Source organism: Fonsecaea erecta, assembly GCF_001651985.1.
Source record: "Fonsecaea erecta strain CBS 125763 chromosome Unknown Scaff1, whole genome shotgun sequence".
Lineage (NCBI taxonomy): Eukaryota > Fungi > Ascomycota > Eurotiomycetes > Chaetothyriales > Herpotrichiellaceae > Fonsecaea > Fonsecaea erecta.
The window spans coordinates 1,036,750-1,056,332 of NW_017387244.1; the positions used below are offsets into that span (position 1 = coordinate 1,036,750).

The 19,583-nt window shown below is 53.1% G+C and overlaps 6 protein-coding genes across 6 annotated transcripts; 3 read left to right on the plus strand and 3 right to left on the minus strand.

Moving 5' to 3' along the window:
• Window positions 1–324: 324 nt before the first annotated feature.
• AYL99_00353 (hypothetical protein) lies at window positions 325–2,180 on the minus strand (the record flags this gene model as incomplete). Its single annotated transcript, XM_018831869.1, has 3 exons — window positions 325–1,687; window positions 1,736–2,034; window positions 2,103–2,180. 3 exons carry the CDS (start codon window positions 2,178–2,180, stop codon window positions 325–327), a joined length of 1,740 nt encoding a protein of 579 aa, XP_018697748.1.
• Window positions 2,181–4,178: 1,998 nt separating this feature from the next.
• On the plus strand, window positions 4,179–5,653 carry AYL99_00354 (hypothetical protein; the record flags this gene model as incomplete). The annotated part of the gene is made up of 3 exons (XM_018831870.1): window positions 4,179–4,564; window positions 4,614–5,399; window positions 5,449–5,653. The coding sequence occupies 3 exons, from the start codon at window positions 4,179–4,181 to the stop codon at window positions 5,651–5,653; spliced, it is 1,377 nt and encodes a 458-aa protein (XP_018697749.1).
• A 264-nt stretch (window positions 5,654–5,917) lies between these two features.
• On the plus strand, window positions 5,918–8,149 carry AYL99_00355 (hypothetical protein; the record flags this gene model as incomplete). The annotated part of the gene is made up of 1 exon (XM_018831871.1): window positions 5,918–8,149. One exon carries the CDS (start codon window positions 5,918–5,920, stop codon window positions 8,147–8,149), a length of 2,232 nt encoding a protein of 743 aa, XP_018697750.1.
• A 1,986-nt stretch (window positions 8,150–10,135) lies between these two features.
• On the plus strand, window positions 10,136–11,503 carry AYL99_00356 (hypothetical protein; the record flags this gene model as incomplete). The annotated part of the gene is made up of 1 exon (XM_018831872.1): window positions 10,136–11,503. One exon carries the CDS (start codon window positions 10,136–10,138, stop codon window positions 11,501–11,503), a length of 1,368 nt encoding a protein of 455 aa, XP_018697751.1.
• Window positions 11,504–13,998: 2,495 nt separating this feature from the next.
• AYL99_00357 (hypothetical protein) lies at window positions 13,999–16,115 on the minus strand (the record flags this gene model as incomplete). Its single annotated transcript, XM_018831873.1, has 2 exons — window positions 13,999–15,638; window positions 15,668–16,115. 2 exons carry the CDS (start codon window positions 16,113–16,115, stop codon window positions 13,999–14,001), a joined length of 2,088 nt encoding a protein of 695 aa, XP_018697752.1.
• Window positions 16,116–17,930: 1,815 nt separating this feature from the next.
• AYL99_00358 (hypothetical protein) lies at window positions 17,931–18,482 on the minus strand (the record flags this gene model as incomplete). Its single annotated transcript, XM_018831874.1, has 1 exon — window positions 17,931–18,482. One exon carries the CDS (start codon window positions 18,480–18,482, stop codon window positions 17,931–17,933), a length of 552 nt encoding a protein of 183 aa, XP_018697753.1.
• Window positions 18,483–19,583: the final 1,101 nt, after the last annotated feature.

The window sequence follows — 19,583 nt, forward strand, 5'->3', positions numbered from 1 at the left end:
CGATCGGTCGGTCTATATGGGGTATCGTTTCGCTGGCAACAAACAAAATAAGACGGCAATGACAAATGACAACGAAGAATGGCAACTGCGACGCAAACCGAGGGCTGCTGCTGACCAAAAGAGACAGAGTATCCTCAATCGATGGCCCAAACATAACCATCCTAATCCCAAATACGGTTCGATGTCCGGGAAAAAGTGTCAGTCACGAAGAACGTGAAGGGTCGGAAAAAGATATCAGAGAGTAAGCCCGCCAGAACTGCCTTTCCCGTGCGCCCCCAACAAAGCTAATCTGGCTCTTTGGGGGGAGGGCCGGGGCTAGCTGGTTCACTTCAACCAGACTTGTTCGAAGACTCCGCCTAGGGGTTTCTGGCCGGTGATTTCTTCCATGTATTTCTCCGAGACGGGCGTGATCAGACAACTCCAGCGGTTGAAGCGCGTCTTGGCCCAGTCGAGGCAGAAATGGTGCGTGCGTAGAAACTCGGGCGGCTGGGTGCGCGACGTCGCTTGTTGGTTGCGCCGGACGGTGGAAGCGTTTGCGCCCGCGGCGACGGAGGTGGGGGGAGGTGTGATCTTCCAACGAGACTCGTACAAGGTCGGCCCAATGGCTAGGTGAGTTAGGGACGGGTTTGCTTCTGCCGCCGACGAGGGAAAGACCCAGTCAACGAACTTGGTGGCGTATTCTTTGATGCTGTAGTCCCCCATTTGGCTATACACTTGATTCTCGGGGAAATTGCGGATGTGGATGGTCCGCAGGTACTGGAGAGTTGGGAGAGCGGTCTTCCGCACTCGGATCATCTCATCGTTCCACGGAAAGCCCATGCCCAGTTCGACGAGGTTAGGACAGAGGCGGGCGATGTCGTTGATCGACTCCTCCCACAGATCGTGACTGTATCCGCCGACGCCAAAAGGGCGGGAAGTGTCCATCGAGAGATGTTCGCGGGGCTGAATGCGGGACTCAAACACAAGGGTTTCGAGGGAGGGCCCATGTTCGGCGATGAATGTGCTCGGCCTTTCCAGTATGGCGCCGTTTTCAAATAAAAGGGACAAGGTCCGGAGACCGGTAAATGAGCTGAGGAAGCGGACGAGGGCTTCCTTGAGAGGAGCGGTGGGATTCTCGTGACGGAAGAGGAAGTGCTTCAGCGACGGCGTGACGCGTGGGTTTTGAGGCGCCTCCGGGGACGTCGCCGCCCAGTGGAACGTAGCCGCGATCGATTCAAACAGATCGTGGCTGCCCGGGCAGGATTCCAGGGTGAGGCGTTCCAACTGGCAGAAGAACAAGGCTTGCGGGATAGAAGCTGGGCGTAGCGGAGTCACGTTCAGACCCTGTAGAGACAGCTCGCGCAGTTGAGGGAACGTGTCCAGCGCATATGCAGAGGTGAAAAAGGTCTCCATCGGTTGCGGTATTTGTGGGAGGAAACTCAGCCTACTCTTATGGTAGCAATCGAGCAACTGTTTCTCCTGTCCCAATGACAATCTCGTGATTGACTTTCTGTTGGCCGATATGATCTTTTCAACAACATCTCCGTCATTGACCGTACGAGCTTCGAGAGTCGTCAGGTTCCTAGGAAGGAGTCCGCCCTCTTTCCAGGAAGAGATATCATAGAAGTGGAGGCGCCTCAGGGTGTTCTCGTGTCGTCGGGCGAGAAAGGTCAGCATTTGCCGATCGAGGGGTGTCTGGTGGAAGAATCTGGGACGGTAAGCATGAGCAAGGTCGGGTTGTGGGCACTTGACTCACGCGAAGCTCTTCACTCGACTAGGGGGGATTTTCTCAAGTAGCCTGTTCACATAGCCCTCCACAGAAGCCACATCGGATATTCTCCTGCGCTTGTTGACCGAGTTCCTTCTCTCCTTCCTGCCATTTCGGATTGTGAGCTCTCGGACAGATTGCACAACTGGCTCTCGGAACAGTGCTGTTCCAGGCAATGGGGTTTGAGGGAGATGGAAGTCGACGTTGTGGTAGAGCCGGGTCATGACCATGTCCTCGAAGACACGGCATGTTAGAGACAAATTGAAGAGGTCTCTGCGATTATCGAGCTGCGATCCAGTCAGTGACGCGATTTCTCTTTCAAACTTTCGTTTGCCCGGAATTCTCAAGGACGTACATAATTGACCACATGGAGTTTGACCTCGTTGGGAAGAGTCAGAAGCCGACAAGGCTCCGGAAACGGGGATGAGTCCATTGTTGACAAGCAACAGCCGCTGAGAGACGCGCAAAAACTTTCAAGGTTAATAGTTACAGATATAATATGACAGGTTTCACATGCTCATGCTCCTTCCTCTGCTGCCAGCAGGGCGATCCCCCCAGGGACCGGCAGGATTTGGGATTAAGATATTAAATGGTGACCAAAAAAGGGTGGATACGGAAACGGCACGCAGCCTTGACGCCAGGGGAGAGCAAAATAACGACTAGGGAAGGCGGTGGGCGGAATCGATGCCAAGATGGTCAGCGTGCGTTAGGCTGGCAAGCAGCGTAGCATTATGTCAGACTGCTAATCGTGAATCATAGCGTATTACACTTGGTGTGGGAGGCTGATGCGAAGAATATTCCATCCGAAGGGTGAGAAGGACGATAAGCCTGTCGGCTGATTTCGAGGCAGCCAGGGTTCGCAGACGGAAGATGCATTTCTAAGGCATGTGGGGTGGATTTATTAATCCATGTTGATACGAAGAGCTGAAAACAGCGGCCATTGAGTGTGATACCAATGATGAGTATGAGAACAAAGGAGGAGGAAGAGTGTTGAGGTCCGTATCCCAATCGGTGAATGCAGGGACATGCCGGAACAAAAAAAGCACGTTCTTCATGTAATGACGATCATCCACCCAGTGGAATTCCCGGGCCCAATATCCACATTGCGTACTGTTGGAGTCTCTGGAATACGGATCTGACGGAACGACGGCCCTGGCGCCACATTACCGTCTGGCGGCAAATGATTTCCGTCATTGTTCGCCTTTTATTACTTAATGCTCAAGGTACTCAAACGCTATTGTGTTTGGGAAACCTGTTATCGGTAGGTTTGCTCACACCCCTAACTTCCTCACTTTCCGTCTCATACTGGACCTTGCGGCTGAGGCGGCCGAGAAATATCCTTAACAACGTCCTGCTGACACTCTGGATTCCCTTGTGTGGATTTCAAACGGGCGTGATACTCCCCGTATTAGTTTTCGAGCCTTGTTGGCCGTGTTTGCGTGGTGGGGCAAGGGATGAGAATCAGATTCTCTCCTTGGCGATTCGGGCGTAACGACGGGTACCTCCGTACACCGTACACAGTAGTGTACGGAGTATATAATCCATCTCTGGGTGGTGATGAAGGGAGCGAGAACACGCCTGCTAAGCGACCACCACGGCTGAATGTGATCCGAAAAGGGATATTTCTGTTTACCACATTCAGAGGACATGCATTAGCCAACCCGCTGGTCACAACGCTGTGTTTGTAAGCTCATACTGACGTCACGGAGGTGTTATGGCCGTTATGATCGCCAAGAAGAGCGGTGCTGGAGAGTTGCACACTCGACCGTATATGTAATTCCTTCGTAGCCGTATCTTGAACTCCGCCGTACTGATCCCTGTGCGGAGAAATGTACTTCCATGCCGAGCCTTCAGCTCAACGTCCGGCAAAGCTTTTGACGCTGCAGCGTTGATCAAATGCATCGCTTTTGGCTCACCAGACAGGTGAAGGGAGCAGCAGTGTAGTGGCTTGGTTGTCTTCGCAGCCGCTTTTGGACAATTCTCCCAAGCACTCAACCCTTGTTGATTCTTTCGCTTTTTTGTACAGTCGTGAATTCCTATCCCCTGATGACCGGACCGGGATCGTGACCATCCATCCCTAGGCCTTCAGAACTGGGGTGGCTGATATAGGACTCCAGAAAAGGGACATATTTGGATTGAGCAGACCGTATATGCGGAAACTATACGGTCGGGTCGGAACGTCCGAATAAACAGCAAGGTATACAAAAGTGAACAATCCGGCGACATTGGGTGGTAAGTCACTCTTTCTCTGGCTGTTTCGCCTAGACACGCAGGAAGGCAGCACAATGAACTTGATTGCAACTATTCAGAGGATTGTACCAGACCCGTGAAGATTGAGAAACAAACATGGGGTATATCTTTTGTCGTTCCTTCCGTCGCCGTGGCGACTCCGCCCTCTCTGCTTTTTCTATCCCACAAACCCCCGATGAAGATGGAGCGCCGAGACGACGACAAAGGGACTAGCACGACTAGTGGCGCGTCTCTTGAAGAACGTCTGAGGATGGCCTCCCTCAACGCTTGGCACAATCGCATCTCTGACTTTCCTGCCGCCTACACCTACGTTGAGCCTCCCAAGACTGACGCGATTGACATCAGGCCGTTTCTCAAAACTCCAAGCGATGAAGAGCAGGCTCTGAGTGCGCATAACACGGACAAGCCACCCTTCCCTCGCCCAGTCGAGTCTCCCTCTTCCTCCTCCTCGTCGCAACAACAACCGACACCTTCCACCTCTCAAACTCATTCTTCCATCACATCAGAAGACATGGATCGCCGACTTCGCCAGAACAAGCCACGCCTGTTGCTGATGGGCCAGCGCCGGTACGGCGGCTTCCGTTCCTTCTGTATCTAGTCGCTGACCAGGTTGTAGAAGCGGCAAGTCATCCATCACCAGTGTGGTTTTCCACAAGATGCCTCCCCAAGAGACCCTTTTCCTCGAATCAACCACCCGTATCCAGAAAGACACAATGCACTCCTTCATGGACTTCCAAGTCTGGGACTTTCCTGGACAGATCGACTACTTCGATCCCACGTTTGACACCAACGAAATCTTTTCTGAGATCGGAGCGCTCGTCTGGGTCATCGACGCGCAAGACGACTACAGCGAGTCCTTGAACCGGTTGACCACCACCATTCTCAACCTGCAAACAACCTTTCCTCACGTCAACGTCGAGGTCTTCATTCACAAAATCGACAGCTTGAACGATGAATTCCGAGCTGAAATCTTCCAGGACATCGCCCAGCGTGTCGGTGACGACTTGAATGACGCAGGCTACATCAACCCCAACGTCAGCTACCACATGACCTCCATCTACGACTACTCCATCTTCGAGGCATTCAGTAAGGTCGTCCAAAAGCTGATTCCTCACCTTGGCACTTTGGAGAACCTCATGAACACACTTGTCAACAACAGCGGTATGGCCAAAGCCTACCTTTTCGACATCCTCAGCAAGATCTACGTCGCCAGTGACACAAGACCCATTGACATGGAGGTGTATGAGATGTGTTCCGATTACATCGACGTCATTGTCGACATCACCGACCTCTACGGACACGAACGCAAGCACGGCTTGGTTCTTGGCGAGCAGATGCAGGAGACAGAGTCTTCCATGACAATCCATGACGGTACCATGATCTATCTCAAGGAAATGAATCGGTAAGGAGAGGCCCCCGGCAGGACCCAACATCATTCTCACACCACTCAGGTACCTCTGCCTCGTCACCGTCATCAAAAACGACGACGCCAAGAACAAGAAGGGGTTGATCGACTACAACTGCCACATTTTCCAAGACGCCCTCAACCAAGTCCTGGCACAGGGTTGGAATGCAGAAAAGGCCACAGGCACCGGGGAGGGTGCAGAGCAGAATGGCGAGGGCGCAGCCCAGGAGGCAGCGCAGCCAGAGCACTGATGAGGGCGAGCACGCCAGCGAAGAGAGACTACGGAGAGAGGCGCTGGCTCATGCCGTGCCGGGGCAGCGTAAAGATGAATCGAACAGAAACCGTCTGTATGCACAATATGAATATGAGCTACTGGACTGTGTAACCCACGAATCCCCCGTCTGTCCATCGTGATTGTAGAAATGTGACGTTTTTTGCGTGGCTTGACGTGGTGGATCTTTGCCAAGTCCAGCTTGAATGACCCTTTCGTCAGACTCGCCATTTTCGCAGACAGAATGACACAGTCTCTCACCTACATGCAGACTCGCTTGACCTCTGAGGCAGTAGATCATATCAGTCTCCTGCGTGACGTTGACGGCATCGATTCTCTCGCCAACGAGCTTCGCCAGACCCAGGAGACGGATAACGCGACCGAAAGTCCGACCCGACAGTCGTTGAATCCGCGCATTCAATTTTTACGCCTCTCAGCCATCGTCCGAGGACGCGTGGGTGTGCCTGGAGCAACTCCGCCATATCAACCGGTTCCACCGTCTCTGTATCGTGCGCTGAGTCTCGATCAGGACGAAGGCGTGGGTCAAGGTGAAGTGACCAGTCCATCCCCCCTGCGCAATTTCGCCCTGTCGAATTACCCTGTTCGGTATGAGTCACAGCGAGCCGCGCATATAACGACGCAGACGGCATTTGAAGGATTTTCCAGGCATCTTTTCTCCAGGACCACCAAAATGCCTCAGACGGGGTTCCAGGCTCTGATCCTGTGTGGTCCGGGCATCGGCCTCAGCACCTTCACCAGTGTCCCCGCAGAGTATCCGAAGGCCCTGGTTGAAGTCGCAAACCGGCCCATGGTCTGGTATGTCTTGGATTGGTGTTATCGAATGGGCGTGACAGACATCACCCTTATTACTCCACCAACCTCGAAGGACACAATTGCTGCCGCTCTGGCGCAAAACCCTTACCTCACATCTCTTCCCTCTCCCTCTGCCGATCTCCTGGCCCCCGAATCCCTCGAGTACACAACGCCAACCGCAGAATTGCTCAGACTGCCAGAGGTGCAGCAGGTGATCAAATCAGATTTCTTGGTGCTCCCCTGCGACCTAATTTGCGATATTTCAGGAGACCATTTCTTGGAGACGTACTTTACCCGGCTGGGTGGCCCTGGTGGGATCGGCGCCAGTTCCGGCCTCGACTTTGACATGTCACGAAACGAGCTCTCGTCACTGGGAGGTGAACGACGTGGTCGGCGCGGTGGTCTTTCGATATGGTACAACACAGTGGATCGGGAGGAAAGCGTAAAAGGCGAAGAATGCGACTTCATGTGTACCTCGAAACTCGACCCAGAACACAATCTACCTCTCTCCAAGACTGCCACTCTACAAGCCCAGGGCGTCCTTCGCAAACTGGTCTGGACGATGCCCATGTCCGAGCTGTGGGACCAGTGCGAGGAGGACAAGTCGTGGAAGATTCGACAGTCACTCCTCCGCAAGTACGGGGCGATCAAGTGCATGACCAAATACCGCGACTCGCACATCTACTTCTTTCCCTTCTGGGTGAAGGATTTCGCCAAGTTGAACGAAGACTTTGAGTCCGTCAGTGAAGATCTCGTGGGGACGTGGGCCAAAGCTGAATGGCGCAAACCCAGCTATCGCGCCCGATTCGGTGCACGGAAGATATTCTCACACCGTCTCAGCTCAGCGGAGAATGAAGTCCCTTCACATGAACGGCCGATTGAGGAGGAAGTGGACCTGTTATCATTGAGCAGTACTCATGTCACAAACCATCGTCTACCCCAACCGACCGAGGCACCACGTACAGCCCGACTCGCATCGAGAGTGCAGAGAGGCTCCGAAGACAGAATCCTCTCGGCAGACAGCGAATCGCAAACTTCCGAGGAATCAGGACCGGTCCCGCTCGTTCCTCCCATGCTCTCATACATCCTTCCTTCAACCCCAGATGCACCCTTGGTGCGCCGGGTGGACACGACGCCACTCCTACTCTCGGTTTCACTCTCCCTTGCAAAACAGCCATCGATCGAAGAGTGCCTCAGCACCAAATCCGCGGTTCCACCGTTCTCTCATCCAGCCAAAATCCATCCCACCGCCACCATCGCGCCGCGAGTGACGATTTCTCGCTCAGACACTCTCATTGATAGCAACAGCACCATCGCGACGCAGTGCGTCATCAAGAACAGCGTTATCGGCGCCTCCGTCGCCATCGGCACCGGCAGCCGAATCACGGGCTGTGTTATCATGGATGGCGCCACGATCGGGGATAAATGTGTCTTGACAGGCACGGTTGTTGGCAAGAAGGCCAAGATTGGCAATAAGTGCTCGTTGACAAACTGCGAGGTGCAGGACGGGAATGTCGTTAGTGATGCTACGGAAGGAAAAGGCGAGAAATACCTTGTCGGCGGCTTGGAGGATGAGATGGAGGGCGAAGAGGGGATGGGATTTGACGATGATATGGATGATGCGGAGGATGAAGGAGAAGGTCTGAGCCTGGGAGAGCCATGATATGCATGCAGTTCGGAAGGGATACATTTCAGAACTACGTGTGAATCGACGCCTGGCACAATTCGTGGCGGAAACAACATGTGCTTCGGCACCTGCAGAGCAGGAGACGGGGAGCACGGTCGACGGGTTACTAGCCTCTTAACCGGGGATGCAAATCCGACGCAGACGATGTGACGCACATACCCTGGAGCTGATGCTCAAGTTTCGATAAATGGCCGGTGAAAAGGTCAGTTAGGTCTGAAATTAAACCTGCAGAAGAGTGTAAGTGTAGCCGACAGCTTTGCTGACGCGAATTCCACGTGCGATAGACATGGCTTTTATGATGCTCCAAGGTTGGGGAACCTGCGGAGATATCCAGCTAGGCATCAGACAGTGGGATGAGGTTAAACAGGAATGTAGACTCAGACGAGTAGGTGTTCTCAGGACATTGTTAATTTTTAGGATAAGCTTCTTTTCCCCATATTAAACTTACAAGAAGCACAATATACGAGGTACCGAGTACTTGGTACGGCGTCGATCCCATGGTTCTCGGCAAAAACTCGGGATTTTATGTCATTGGAGTGAGACATCCGCCAGCCAGAAGCCGCTACACAAACCTCATATTTTCTAGAAAAGCCTCTTGTCTGTGAGATGTTTGGATTATTTCATAGAGCATGCTAGTTAACCCCCCGGTCTCCCCTTGTGCAGGAACGCCAGGCTTTCCGGGTTGCCTACGTGCTTCGCTTAAGCGATCTGGCGGGGTCCTTTCTTTTTCACAATTTGACCCCTCGGAGCTCGCTGTTATTCCCATAATATCTTGAATCGCTAAAGATAATTATCATAATATCTGAATGCAAACTTAGACTTGAAAGTGAGATGGCCATGAAGTTATGTTATGGAGATAGAAGTGGGTCATATCAGGATTAGCGTTGTTGTTCGTCTTGGCACGGCTGCCACTCCCTCTCAGTCTCGAGGCAGGTGTACGACTTAATTCAACTTCTATTCTTCTACCAAAACCACTAACTTTCCACCACCATCCTGACTACACCTTGTACCACCGATTTTAAGCTTGATATTAAATCCCTTCCACGAATGACCGTCGAAACTTGGATAATGCCGAGTCCTGACGCCGGGGCAGGGGGTATAGGGATTGCTATGGCGGTGAGACTACACGGATCTGCTGCTGTTAAACGCAATTTTGATCAGACCAGAGAACATGAGGTATGTAAGGCTCTTTTTGGCGGCCTCATTTATGTTTCACGTCACCCGGTTTGTGTCTTTACTTCCAGCTTACTGGTCAGCCCTATTCACGGCTGTCCCATACGCGTTCCTGAGTCGCGTAACTCTTTTTAACCCTAGGGAGGGGATGACACCCTCATCTGTGTAACCCCCATGTCTGGACTGTCATTTGGCCTTTGAGAATGGAAAAACTAACCACATTAACGCACCTGCAGAGGCGATCAGGGGTGCCGGTGATCTGGTTGGATTCTGACGAAGATGTGAGTTACCCTCGCGCGTGGATCCCCAAATCGTGTACATAAGCACTTGCGTCGATGTGGCTTTCCCAGTTTGGATCCTAACTTACTCCAGACACCTCCATCACCCCTCTCTAAGCGCCAGAAATCTCATACTCCGACAACACATGGCTTACAATCTCATCCTGTCCTTCCACAGTCCGCCAAGACCCACCCGCGTCCAGCATCCACTTCGTCACGTGGCCCAACACGAAATGGAGCAACGAGTCCGACGATAATCATAGATCTGAGCCAGGATTCACCTACTATTCCCCCTGACGACCCGGAATGGCAGTCGGTAACGAATTCCCTGCCGACAAGGACTGGTACAAAGTCAGAGGCCCGTCATACTTGTGCCTTTGATCAAATACTCGCGGCTATATCGTCGTCCGAGAGCCAATGCCGCCCACAATCGACACTAAAAACCGATTTCGATCGTGCAATGTGTCTTGCTCCCGGGCCACTTATCAAGTCGGAAACAAAGAAGAGCTCGATGAGCACCAACGGACATGACACGACCTCCCCCTCGAACAAGTTCTCGATCGATATTCCACGACCAAAATGGGATTCTAAAGAGGTGAAACACCGACCCAACATTGAGGTGGTGATTGACCCTCAACCCAAGGACCTTCTCAAAAAGTTTCAGGGCCCTTTACCACAGTCTAAGACTCAGCTTGACACCGAAAAGAATGCACTTTTGGCACAGCTCAAGCAGTCTTCGAAGATCGCCTACGAAAAGCCGGACCTGGTAGAGCAGCATTTCGGAACAACAGGATTCTCCACGGTGTTCGGCGCTGAGGATGAAGACCTCGAGCTCATGCGCAGTGCGGCCTCGAAGAAGAAGAAGAAGACTGACCGAAGCAGAATCAAACTAGAGATTGGATCTCACTCCGGGCCGTTGAACCAACTCAGTCTCGGTAAAACCCCTATCCATCCCGCTCGAGCAGCACGGGATATCCTCATCAGCCGCTTTCAAGAAGAGGTATACCCTCCTTTGACTTTCTCCAACGAAATCAACGATCGACGACTGCCTGGCAAATTCCAGTTTATCGACCATTACATCATCAGTCCTAAAGTCAAGATGGCGCCACCTTCGACGAACTCGGGCTGCGACTGCACAGATTGCACACTATCCGCCTGTAAGTGCTTGACGAAGGAAGTCGAAGGCCGTGAGACCCAGGTCGAAATCTATGTCCGTCGACCCGACGGCATCATCGTTCTCTCGGACGACTTCATTATTTGTCACCAGGAAGAACAAGAAAACCGCCAGGAAATAACGGAATGTAACGAGCATTGCGGATGTGGCGGTGACTGCTGGAATCGGGTTGTGTGCAAGGGACGCACGGTTCCTCTAGAAATCTTCCAGACCGAGAAGTGCGGGTTTGGCGTCCGCTCGTCGAAAGATATTGTCAAGGGTCAATTCATCGAACGATACCTCGGCGAGGTCATGACCGAGCACGAACTGGTGATCCGAGAAGACCCGGCAGAAGAGCACCAGGCTAGCTATGTCTTTTCACTGGACTGGTTCAGCAGATTAGATAACAAAGAGCCCTATCACGTTGATGGGGAGTACTTTGGGTCTGCCATGCGATTTGTCAATCACAGCTGCAATCCGAATACGATATGTGTACCTGTGCAGACCAACAGAGGGGACAGGAGGGTCTATGACCTCGCCTTTTTCGCTATCAAAGACATCAAAGCTGGCCGGGAGATCTGCATCTCTTATGAAAGTAAGGGTGCATACGACGAAGGGCAGCCCTCGGAGGATTTGGTGAAGTGCCACTGTGGGGAGTACAACTGCCGCGGATACCTGTGGAGACCAGGAGTTACGACCAGACGAAGGAAGCGACGCCAAGAATAAAGCTGAAGCTGGTCGAGGCAGAGTCTACTACATACAGTACAAGGTGTCGGTGGGTTCGGTGGCCGTGTCATCCAATTACACTGAAATCAGCCCGGGCAGTTACGAAGAGTTGCTGTTACAACGTCACCAGCTTTAACGCAGAGTATACATTTTGGATGGGTCCTGGATTGGAGTCTCTCTCGTTGTCACGGAGAATGGATGGGGCCGTGCTTGTTACTTTGGTTTTCCGGCCATTTTGCATAAGATGATACCCCGGGTGCGACAGAATTGATGGAAGAGGGCGAGGGAACGGGGGTTCACGGTGTTTTGAGGGTTTGGGTGGACATCTGACAACGCTACGCCAAGCGAGAGATGTCCCACTAGCATTACTTCGAGCAATTGCATTTCAGCGGACTGACGAACTATCTTTGGAGGAAATGAGCGAGCGATCGACCGATCAGTTGCATAAAAGACATGAATGAATGAATGAACGAACGAGCTACATGAGGACGGATGCATTGTACCAATATTAAAACCTCACAGTTTCCTATTCCCGTTGTGTGTTTCCTTTTCTCCGTTTCCCCGCCTCTTCTTTTTTTCCCTTCTTGACTCTGGCTGTCTGGCCCACCACTATACCTCCCCGAGAGCGCATCCATCGTTTCCTCTCTTCTAGATACCGAGTACAGTCCATACTCGCACACACACACATACACACACACACACACACACACACACGAGTTTCTTTCCGGGTTTGCTTTGCACCTACACACACACACACACACACACACATATATATATATATATATATATATCTTCATCTTTATCATGTGACGCCACAGATTCAGTGATATTTACCCACAGGAATATAAACGACGACGACACTGACACCGACACCGATGTACACGCAGAATTGGAAGCAGGAACTCATAGCGTCTCCTACGATCTACGTGCTTGGCATCATACCCACCCTGCTGAGCAACCTTGGCAAGAACCTCCTAAAGTGCCGACCATATATATACATACACACATACAATGTACAGACAATGTACACAGTACATATCGCGGGGTTTGGGTGCCAACGATATGATCATCCCGACGGTCCTCAGCCGGCCAGTTGTTCAGGCGGTCAGACCTCGCGCTTTTGTTGGGCGGAAGATAGATAGGTAAGGCAGGCAGGCATAAACACGACATAGGCCGAGATAACATCAACGACAACAACCACAACCACAACAGCATGCTGCCTGGATTAAAACTACCATGGTATATCGGATGCACATCTGCAGGGTCGCCACTGGCGATGCGAAGAAAAACTTGATCAAAAAGCGGAGGGGGAAAAAGGAACTATGAACAAAAAGGTGGGGGGCGCAAGAGAAGGAGGAGCAGGTGGTGGTGGTGGGGAAATTTGCAAGGGGAAAAACCAAGCTGCACATCACAATCGAAATGGAGCACACGCCGTGGGGGTAGTTAATATATAATACGCAGCAAGCAGCACGTACTGTCTCTAACTTATTACGTTCTACAGTACCGGGGGAAGGGAAGGTATTAATTATGTAGTTATCGGTATTTCGTACTATAACACTGTAGATACTAAATAGTGCGCTGCTGGGGCCGGTCCGAGGCTTCTTCCGTCCAATGGCCCCAACGGCGACATCTCTCTCGAGTCTGCGGCGGTAGGCAACTTCAAGCACACCACAACCACAACCCACACCCACACTCAAAAGGTTAAGTTTAGATACTTGGTTGCATGAATGGCTGAATTGCTTTGCTTTGCTTTGCTTGCCTGTCTAGTCATGTTGTCCGTCTCTCGAGAGCTGTCTACAGTAGGTCGGTAATATGTCACACAAAAGAAAGAAGAAAAGAAGGAAAAGACAGAAAGACTCGCCTCTCTCCGCTCTCCGCTCTCTGCCCTCTGCTGCTCCATTCCATCTCCCCCTGTTACATAGACAGCAGCTGATCAGAAGCCGTCAGCACAAGTTGTTGCCCCCCTGTAGGTGCGCGTGGTACGGTACAATGACTGTGAGGCAGGAACACGTGACCTGACTCAAGTTCGCATGGTTCCACCACATCCGGCTCCTCCTAAGTAATTAAATTACATAGCTCTCTTGATTACCAGTTACAATGGATTGATGGTCCAGGTATGACGGTAGGTCCGCGTTCCCGTCACTGTGCGAAGGTGATGATATCCACACCGTTAAATAACGAATGGATAGCTGTAAAGTATGATGTATGGAGTATGAAGTACTAAGGACGAGTGGGGGAGGAGGAGTGCTAATGTAGACCCGTTGAGCTATGACCGATGAATAAATACAGAAATAGAGAAATATTTCTTATAATTAACTAAGAATAGGCTGATTGTTGCCCAAGATCCATTTTTGGATCAACCTTATCCTATCCACCCCGGCGGTATATGTGTTTTCCTTGGCCTCCAAACATTGAGACGTGTTCCGTGTGCCTTCTGTCTTTGTTTTCCTTGCGCTCCCCCTTTCCCTCACACAAATTCCCCAATTAAAGATCCCTCAAAAGCTCTCCTGCAGACTCATCATCAGCGCCTCGTCGATCGTCTCCTTGCGGAAGCCGGGAGCCCGGCCCAGGCACGCGCTCCCAAGAATCATGCGCTCCAGGAACATCTCCACGTCAAAGGTGAGCAGATTCGGTCGTCGGCTCAGCAGGTCCGAGAAGGTCGGTGGCGAAGATGCGGCGGTGAGCCCAGTGAAGTCGGCCCACGGATCGTCGGCGGGTTTTGCATTGCTCTGTGACGCGGAGGTGGTGGTGGCGGCGGGGGCGGCGGCGGACGAGGCGGAGGAGGAAGAGGAGGAAGAGGGTGGGAATAACGTGCTCGGCCGGGCAAACATCTCGCCCAGCTCACGGGCGATGAACGGGTCGGTGATGGGATCGGCGAGACCTTCGGCAATGAGGATGGGACTGGGAGTGCGCAGACCCGCGTCGAGGGGGCTGCGGTCTGAGCTCGACGTTCCGTCGCTGGAGGACAGCAGGGAGGCCTTGACTCGTGGCAGGACGCTGGGGTCGACTTCGATGAAGCTGCTCTGGCCGTCGAGGTAGATGCCATTGCTTTTGAGATACTCCTCCACGTCGTGGCTATCGAACCACACGCCCCCAAAGCCGATGTTCTCAAGCATCTCCTGCACCGACGTCTCCATCCGCGGCGTTTCGGCCTGCACGTAGGGCTGTGGGCCGAACGCCTTGGCAGGACTGATCATGTTCGGTGGGTAGATGGGGTTGCCGCCCTCGTCGCGGCGGGGGGAGTGCGTACCCGCACCGCCGATGTGGAAGAAGGGCACGTTCCAGTTCTCGAGTGACTCGCCGGCCTTGCGCTTAAGCATCTCCTGAAACCGCTGCAGCATCCGCTTGCGGTTGGAGAAGCAGAAGGTGAAGCGGAACGCCCGCTTGATGTACTCCGGGTCGACGTCCGGATTGGTCAAGTTGCGGAATGCTCGCTCGAGACACATGCGGTGGAGGCGGCGGGCGAAGGTCGTCTCCTGGAAGCTGTACGTGTAGGAACCCTCGGCCTGGTAGGAGGGCTTGAGCGGGCGTTCGATGACGACTTTCTCGTGGGGGTCGTCGAACAGGACGACGTCGGGAACGATAGCATTGAAGGACATCAGGTCATTCAGGCCGTGGAGGTTAGAGTTGTCCGTCGACCAGGCCGTCTCCGAAAGCGCGACCAACGGGTGGTCCTCTTTGTTGTTGGCGATCAGAGGAAGCTCTTCCACATCGGCATCCGCGTCGGTAGAGCTCTGATCGAAACTAACCGCCCGACGTACATTATTAGTCTTTGTCGCTGCGCCTCGTGACGAGGTCTTGGAGCCGCCCAGCGGGGCACTAGATCTCCTGTTGCTGCTCTCACCTGCTTCGGACGAGGGCTTTCCGCCATCGCCGCCCTTGGTGATTTTGGCAATGGCCGCCTCTTCTTCCTCGTCGGACTCGGGTGTGGCGATCTTGGACAAAGCGACGAATTCCTCGGTGGCGGCCTGGAGCTGGCGGCCCAGGGAATAGTGCGAGGTCAAGATGCCGGCGTCGACCATGTTGTCATGGAGGGTCAGAAAGGTCTTGTTCATGTGCTCGATGGTGGTCTGGAGGTCGGTGACCTTTTGCTTCAGCGCCGAGATGGTGGTTTCCTTGCGGTGCCGGAAGCTCTCTGCGCCAGCCGGATCTGCGTGCGCCGACGATCGGCCGCCGTTTCGTCGTGGGTGTCGAGTCTCGGTCGACCCCGTTGCTTCTTTTCAGTGGCTTGGTCGTCCCCATCGTTGGCGGCCACCGACGCACGCTTGGTCGACCGGGACTTCTTTTGGGTGGACGCTTGGTCCTGTTCTCCAGAGGATGAATGATCCCCGTCACTGGGAGCAGCAGTGGCCAAGACAATGCCTCCGTACAAGTGGTTGGACGCGGTTGCGGCCTTGCGCTTGCGAGGATTCTCAGCCATCTCTTCGTAAGGCTGCATCAGTCCCTGGGGGTAGCGAGAAGCCGACAAGATATCCAGATCCCCACCCATAGGACGCTGGATCGAGTTGGACGACATGAAGAGCTGGGCGGGGTCGTCGAGCAGTGACTGAAGCGATGAATATGTGCGCTCGCCAACCTGTGTTGGCCTGTATGTCTGCATAGCGACGGACATGGCCTCGAGTCCAGATGGGCCCGGCCGGAGGTGATTACTGAACCTTACAGAGAGAAAGGTTGCGTGGACTGCCTGAAGTCGGAGAAGCCGTCTGGGAATAATAATGACCAACAACCCGTGAACAGAAACTTCCGGGGGTCCAAGCACGGGGCTCGTTTGTTCTCGGGGTTGGTTTTGTTGTCTGGCCCAAGTTCGAAATTCCCCAATGGAGCAACAGGGCAGACGTGCCTAGGACTGGCTGGCTATTCCGTTGGTCTGGGTTGCTCAGCAATGGCTATCGATCCAGGAGTCTTGCCCTCTTGAGCGGTGATGGAGGATTTGTTTATTCTCTTTCTTGCTCTCTTTCCCGCGCTACACAAATCAATTGTCTGTGTTGTGTCCACAACACCACAGTCAGGTGGGCAGTTTGGTCAACAGTAATGGGAAGGCGTGGAGTCCGTCTCTGTCTGTCTCGAGAGACAAGTCCCCGTCTCCCCCAAACAGCGAGAGGCAGCTTGTAATACTAAACTGCCCGTCTGATGGATCGCTGCTTTAACCTGCCTGACCACAGGGGCCCACGAAATTAGTCAGAGCCCCACGGAGAGGGTCGAGAACGACGGGGCGGGAATCGAGGAGGGAAGGAGTTGGAAGTCAGACGATGTTTCCCCTATAAAGCGACGAGGGTGGCTCATCACCTTGTCCAAACCCAAATGGCCCGTGTCGTTCGTCCAAGAGAGAGAAAGGCCGATTGATGATGGCATGGCAGGTCTTGAACCCCGAGCGAGCGCCGGAAGATCCTGGAAGGGCTGGCTAGAGCATCACGAAAGGGCACTTCAGATGGACTCGGGGCTCGAAGAGGCAGTTGGTGTCATCCATGTGCAGCTGGCAGAAAGTGATGCCAGACCGGAAAAGGGCAGGACGGGTCTTGAGGGTGAATAGTGAATAGTAATCAGATAATTGCGTCCTCTTCACCGAGGCAGCTTAAGCGAACAAGGTACGTCCGTAACGGGGGTCACTAGGCCTGTGATGACACAACTCCCCGCTCCGGCCAGATTCCTAGAGGCGCCCATCTCACAAACTTGCTGGTTTTACTGCCTTTAGGTAAGCTGGGGCCTGGGGGCTTTGACTCAGCGTTGAAACTCTGCTGATCCTGGAGGAGCAGTGGCAAAACCACCCTACGAGGTAATACATCTTACCCGAACCGTTACAACCACCAACTGCGGACTGACAGCCTATGGTATACGCAGTACCTAGACCGAGACTCACTCTTGTTACTTAGAGACCGACCGACACTACCTCTTCGAGACCCCAATGCTGGAGCCCCCCAACCAGTACATGCATACAAATGTACCAATTGCAACGCACCCTTGCTGCGGCTGCTGACTACGACCTTGCATAGCAACAGGCGGCTGAGACATTGGCAATCTACAGTACATTTGATGTAATATCACAAAACACAAAAGGAAAAGAGAGAAACAGAACGCTTTTCCAAGAGATCGCTCTCTGCGTGCCTCTGTATTAGCCTGCTATAAGTGGTATCATAAAATACATGACCTCCTGTTCCCCAGTTACCAATTCCCCGAAGATGTTTCCCAGAAATCGAGCCCAAAGAAGGAGGCATTTCACTGCGCGTTTTGCATACATCATAAATTTCGTGTTGCCTCCCACATATCCCCCCCTTCCCCCTAAAGAATTGTGGAAAGAAAAAGATGCGCTCGGTTGACCATGGTCTACCGAAAAGAAAAAAAAAAGTAGAGATCCATGCGAGGAAGCTTGACTGCATCGTCTGGCTTCGTCTGTGTCTGCCCGAGTCCTCAAAGCGGTCACGGGTCATGCTTATGCACGTTCCATGACCTCAAAGATCCCATCCAACACCACCGGCGTTTGCATGGTCTCATTCATGAACTCCATCATGGAGCACTGTGTAGAGGATGTTGTTGTCGAAGCAGTCGTGTTGGCTCTGGGTCTGGGTTCCAGCAGTCCTAGCCCGATCATCTCAGCTTCATCGGCGTACCGTTCCGCCTCGAGGACGAGGTCGATGGCAGAGGGTTGGCGCCGGATATGGTGGCTCGACAGTGCTGACATGGGGGAGAGGACGGCCGAGTCGAGGTCGTGGGTAGGTACTAGTTGTCGGCGGCCAAAGCTGCTGTAGGAGGAACTGGGCGAGGAATGGATGGATGATGACGTGGACGAGGACGAGGTCGAGGTCATGTTGCCGGAGGGGCTCTTTGCCGACGATCGGTGCAGAGGGTTGTGACTGAAGATGGTCTGGAGATGGAGGCGGACTTTCGAGGACGAGGTGTGGCTGCGAAAGCTCCTGGGCATTGGTTTAATGGATGCTTCTTCGTGGAGAGTCTCGAAGAGAGAGACTAACTGTGCAACCGCCATCTTTGTGTGAGATGGTATTGAATAGATAAGTAGTAGTAGTCGACGGTGGATGTCTGACTTTTCTTTCCCACGTCCCCCCGTGTACACAGGAAGCTCTTTTGCAAGCAGTTTCGGGCGACCTTGGCCAGCAGGTCGAACTCTTTTTGAGCGGGAGGAATGAATGTGTTCAAGGTGTGGTAGTAGTTGTGGCCCTGGGGAACTACGGGCAATATCAACGAAAGGTATCGGAAGCGGAAGCAGACGCTGAGAACAGAAATGATGTACAGGAAGGAAGGAAGGGAAGCAGCTGGAAAGGAGAAAAGAAGCAGTTCGGAGAATCAGTGAGACATTAATTCCTGGGGAGAGGGGGGGTGGAATTGTTAAAGGTCAAAAAAGATATGCGTCGAGCCGTTCGGAACAACGCAGGCATGTTATTATAATAGTAGTGGTACGGCGTACATAGTAACAAACCCCTCCCGCGAGCAAGGGCCAACTGCTGCCCTGCGGCAAACAGCAGCAGGACTAGTTAGTGGATGGCCCCATATGCGAACTTACCTGCAGACAAGCAGGCAATAGTTTCGCCCAGAAACGATTGCACGAACCGGGGGCCGCGCAGATACACTCATGGATGGCAGGGGAGGAGGAGCAGAAAGTGTCGCGCCTCCTTGCATGGGGGGTGATCAAATGGAGACTTCCGTCGTGATGCATGATGCCACAGGAGTGAAAGGGAGGGGAAAGAAGAAAAATCAGCTCCGTCAGGTCATTGTCAAACACGAGCGAGTGTCGTGGAGATCAGGATGTTTTGTTACAGAAAGCATCTGAAAAACCGCACGTCGAGGATTCCTGGTCTGTCTCCCTCTCGTCTGACGATCCTGCTCCCCCTTTGATATCCGGGACCACTTCAGTCCCTGACACACCAACAGAGACGGATGGTGTGCAGCAGAGATCCATCTTGGTTGCACCGTTGCTGAGGAAGCTTCGGCAAGGTTGATCATCAAAACCCTCCCCTTCCCGGATTTCCCTAATACGCGGTCCATCTTGACCCTGAGCTAGGCTCGACGTGGTGGTGGCGCGTTTTGACCTTTCCCTTGACGCGGCTGAGACTCACGCCAAACACGCACA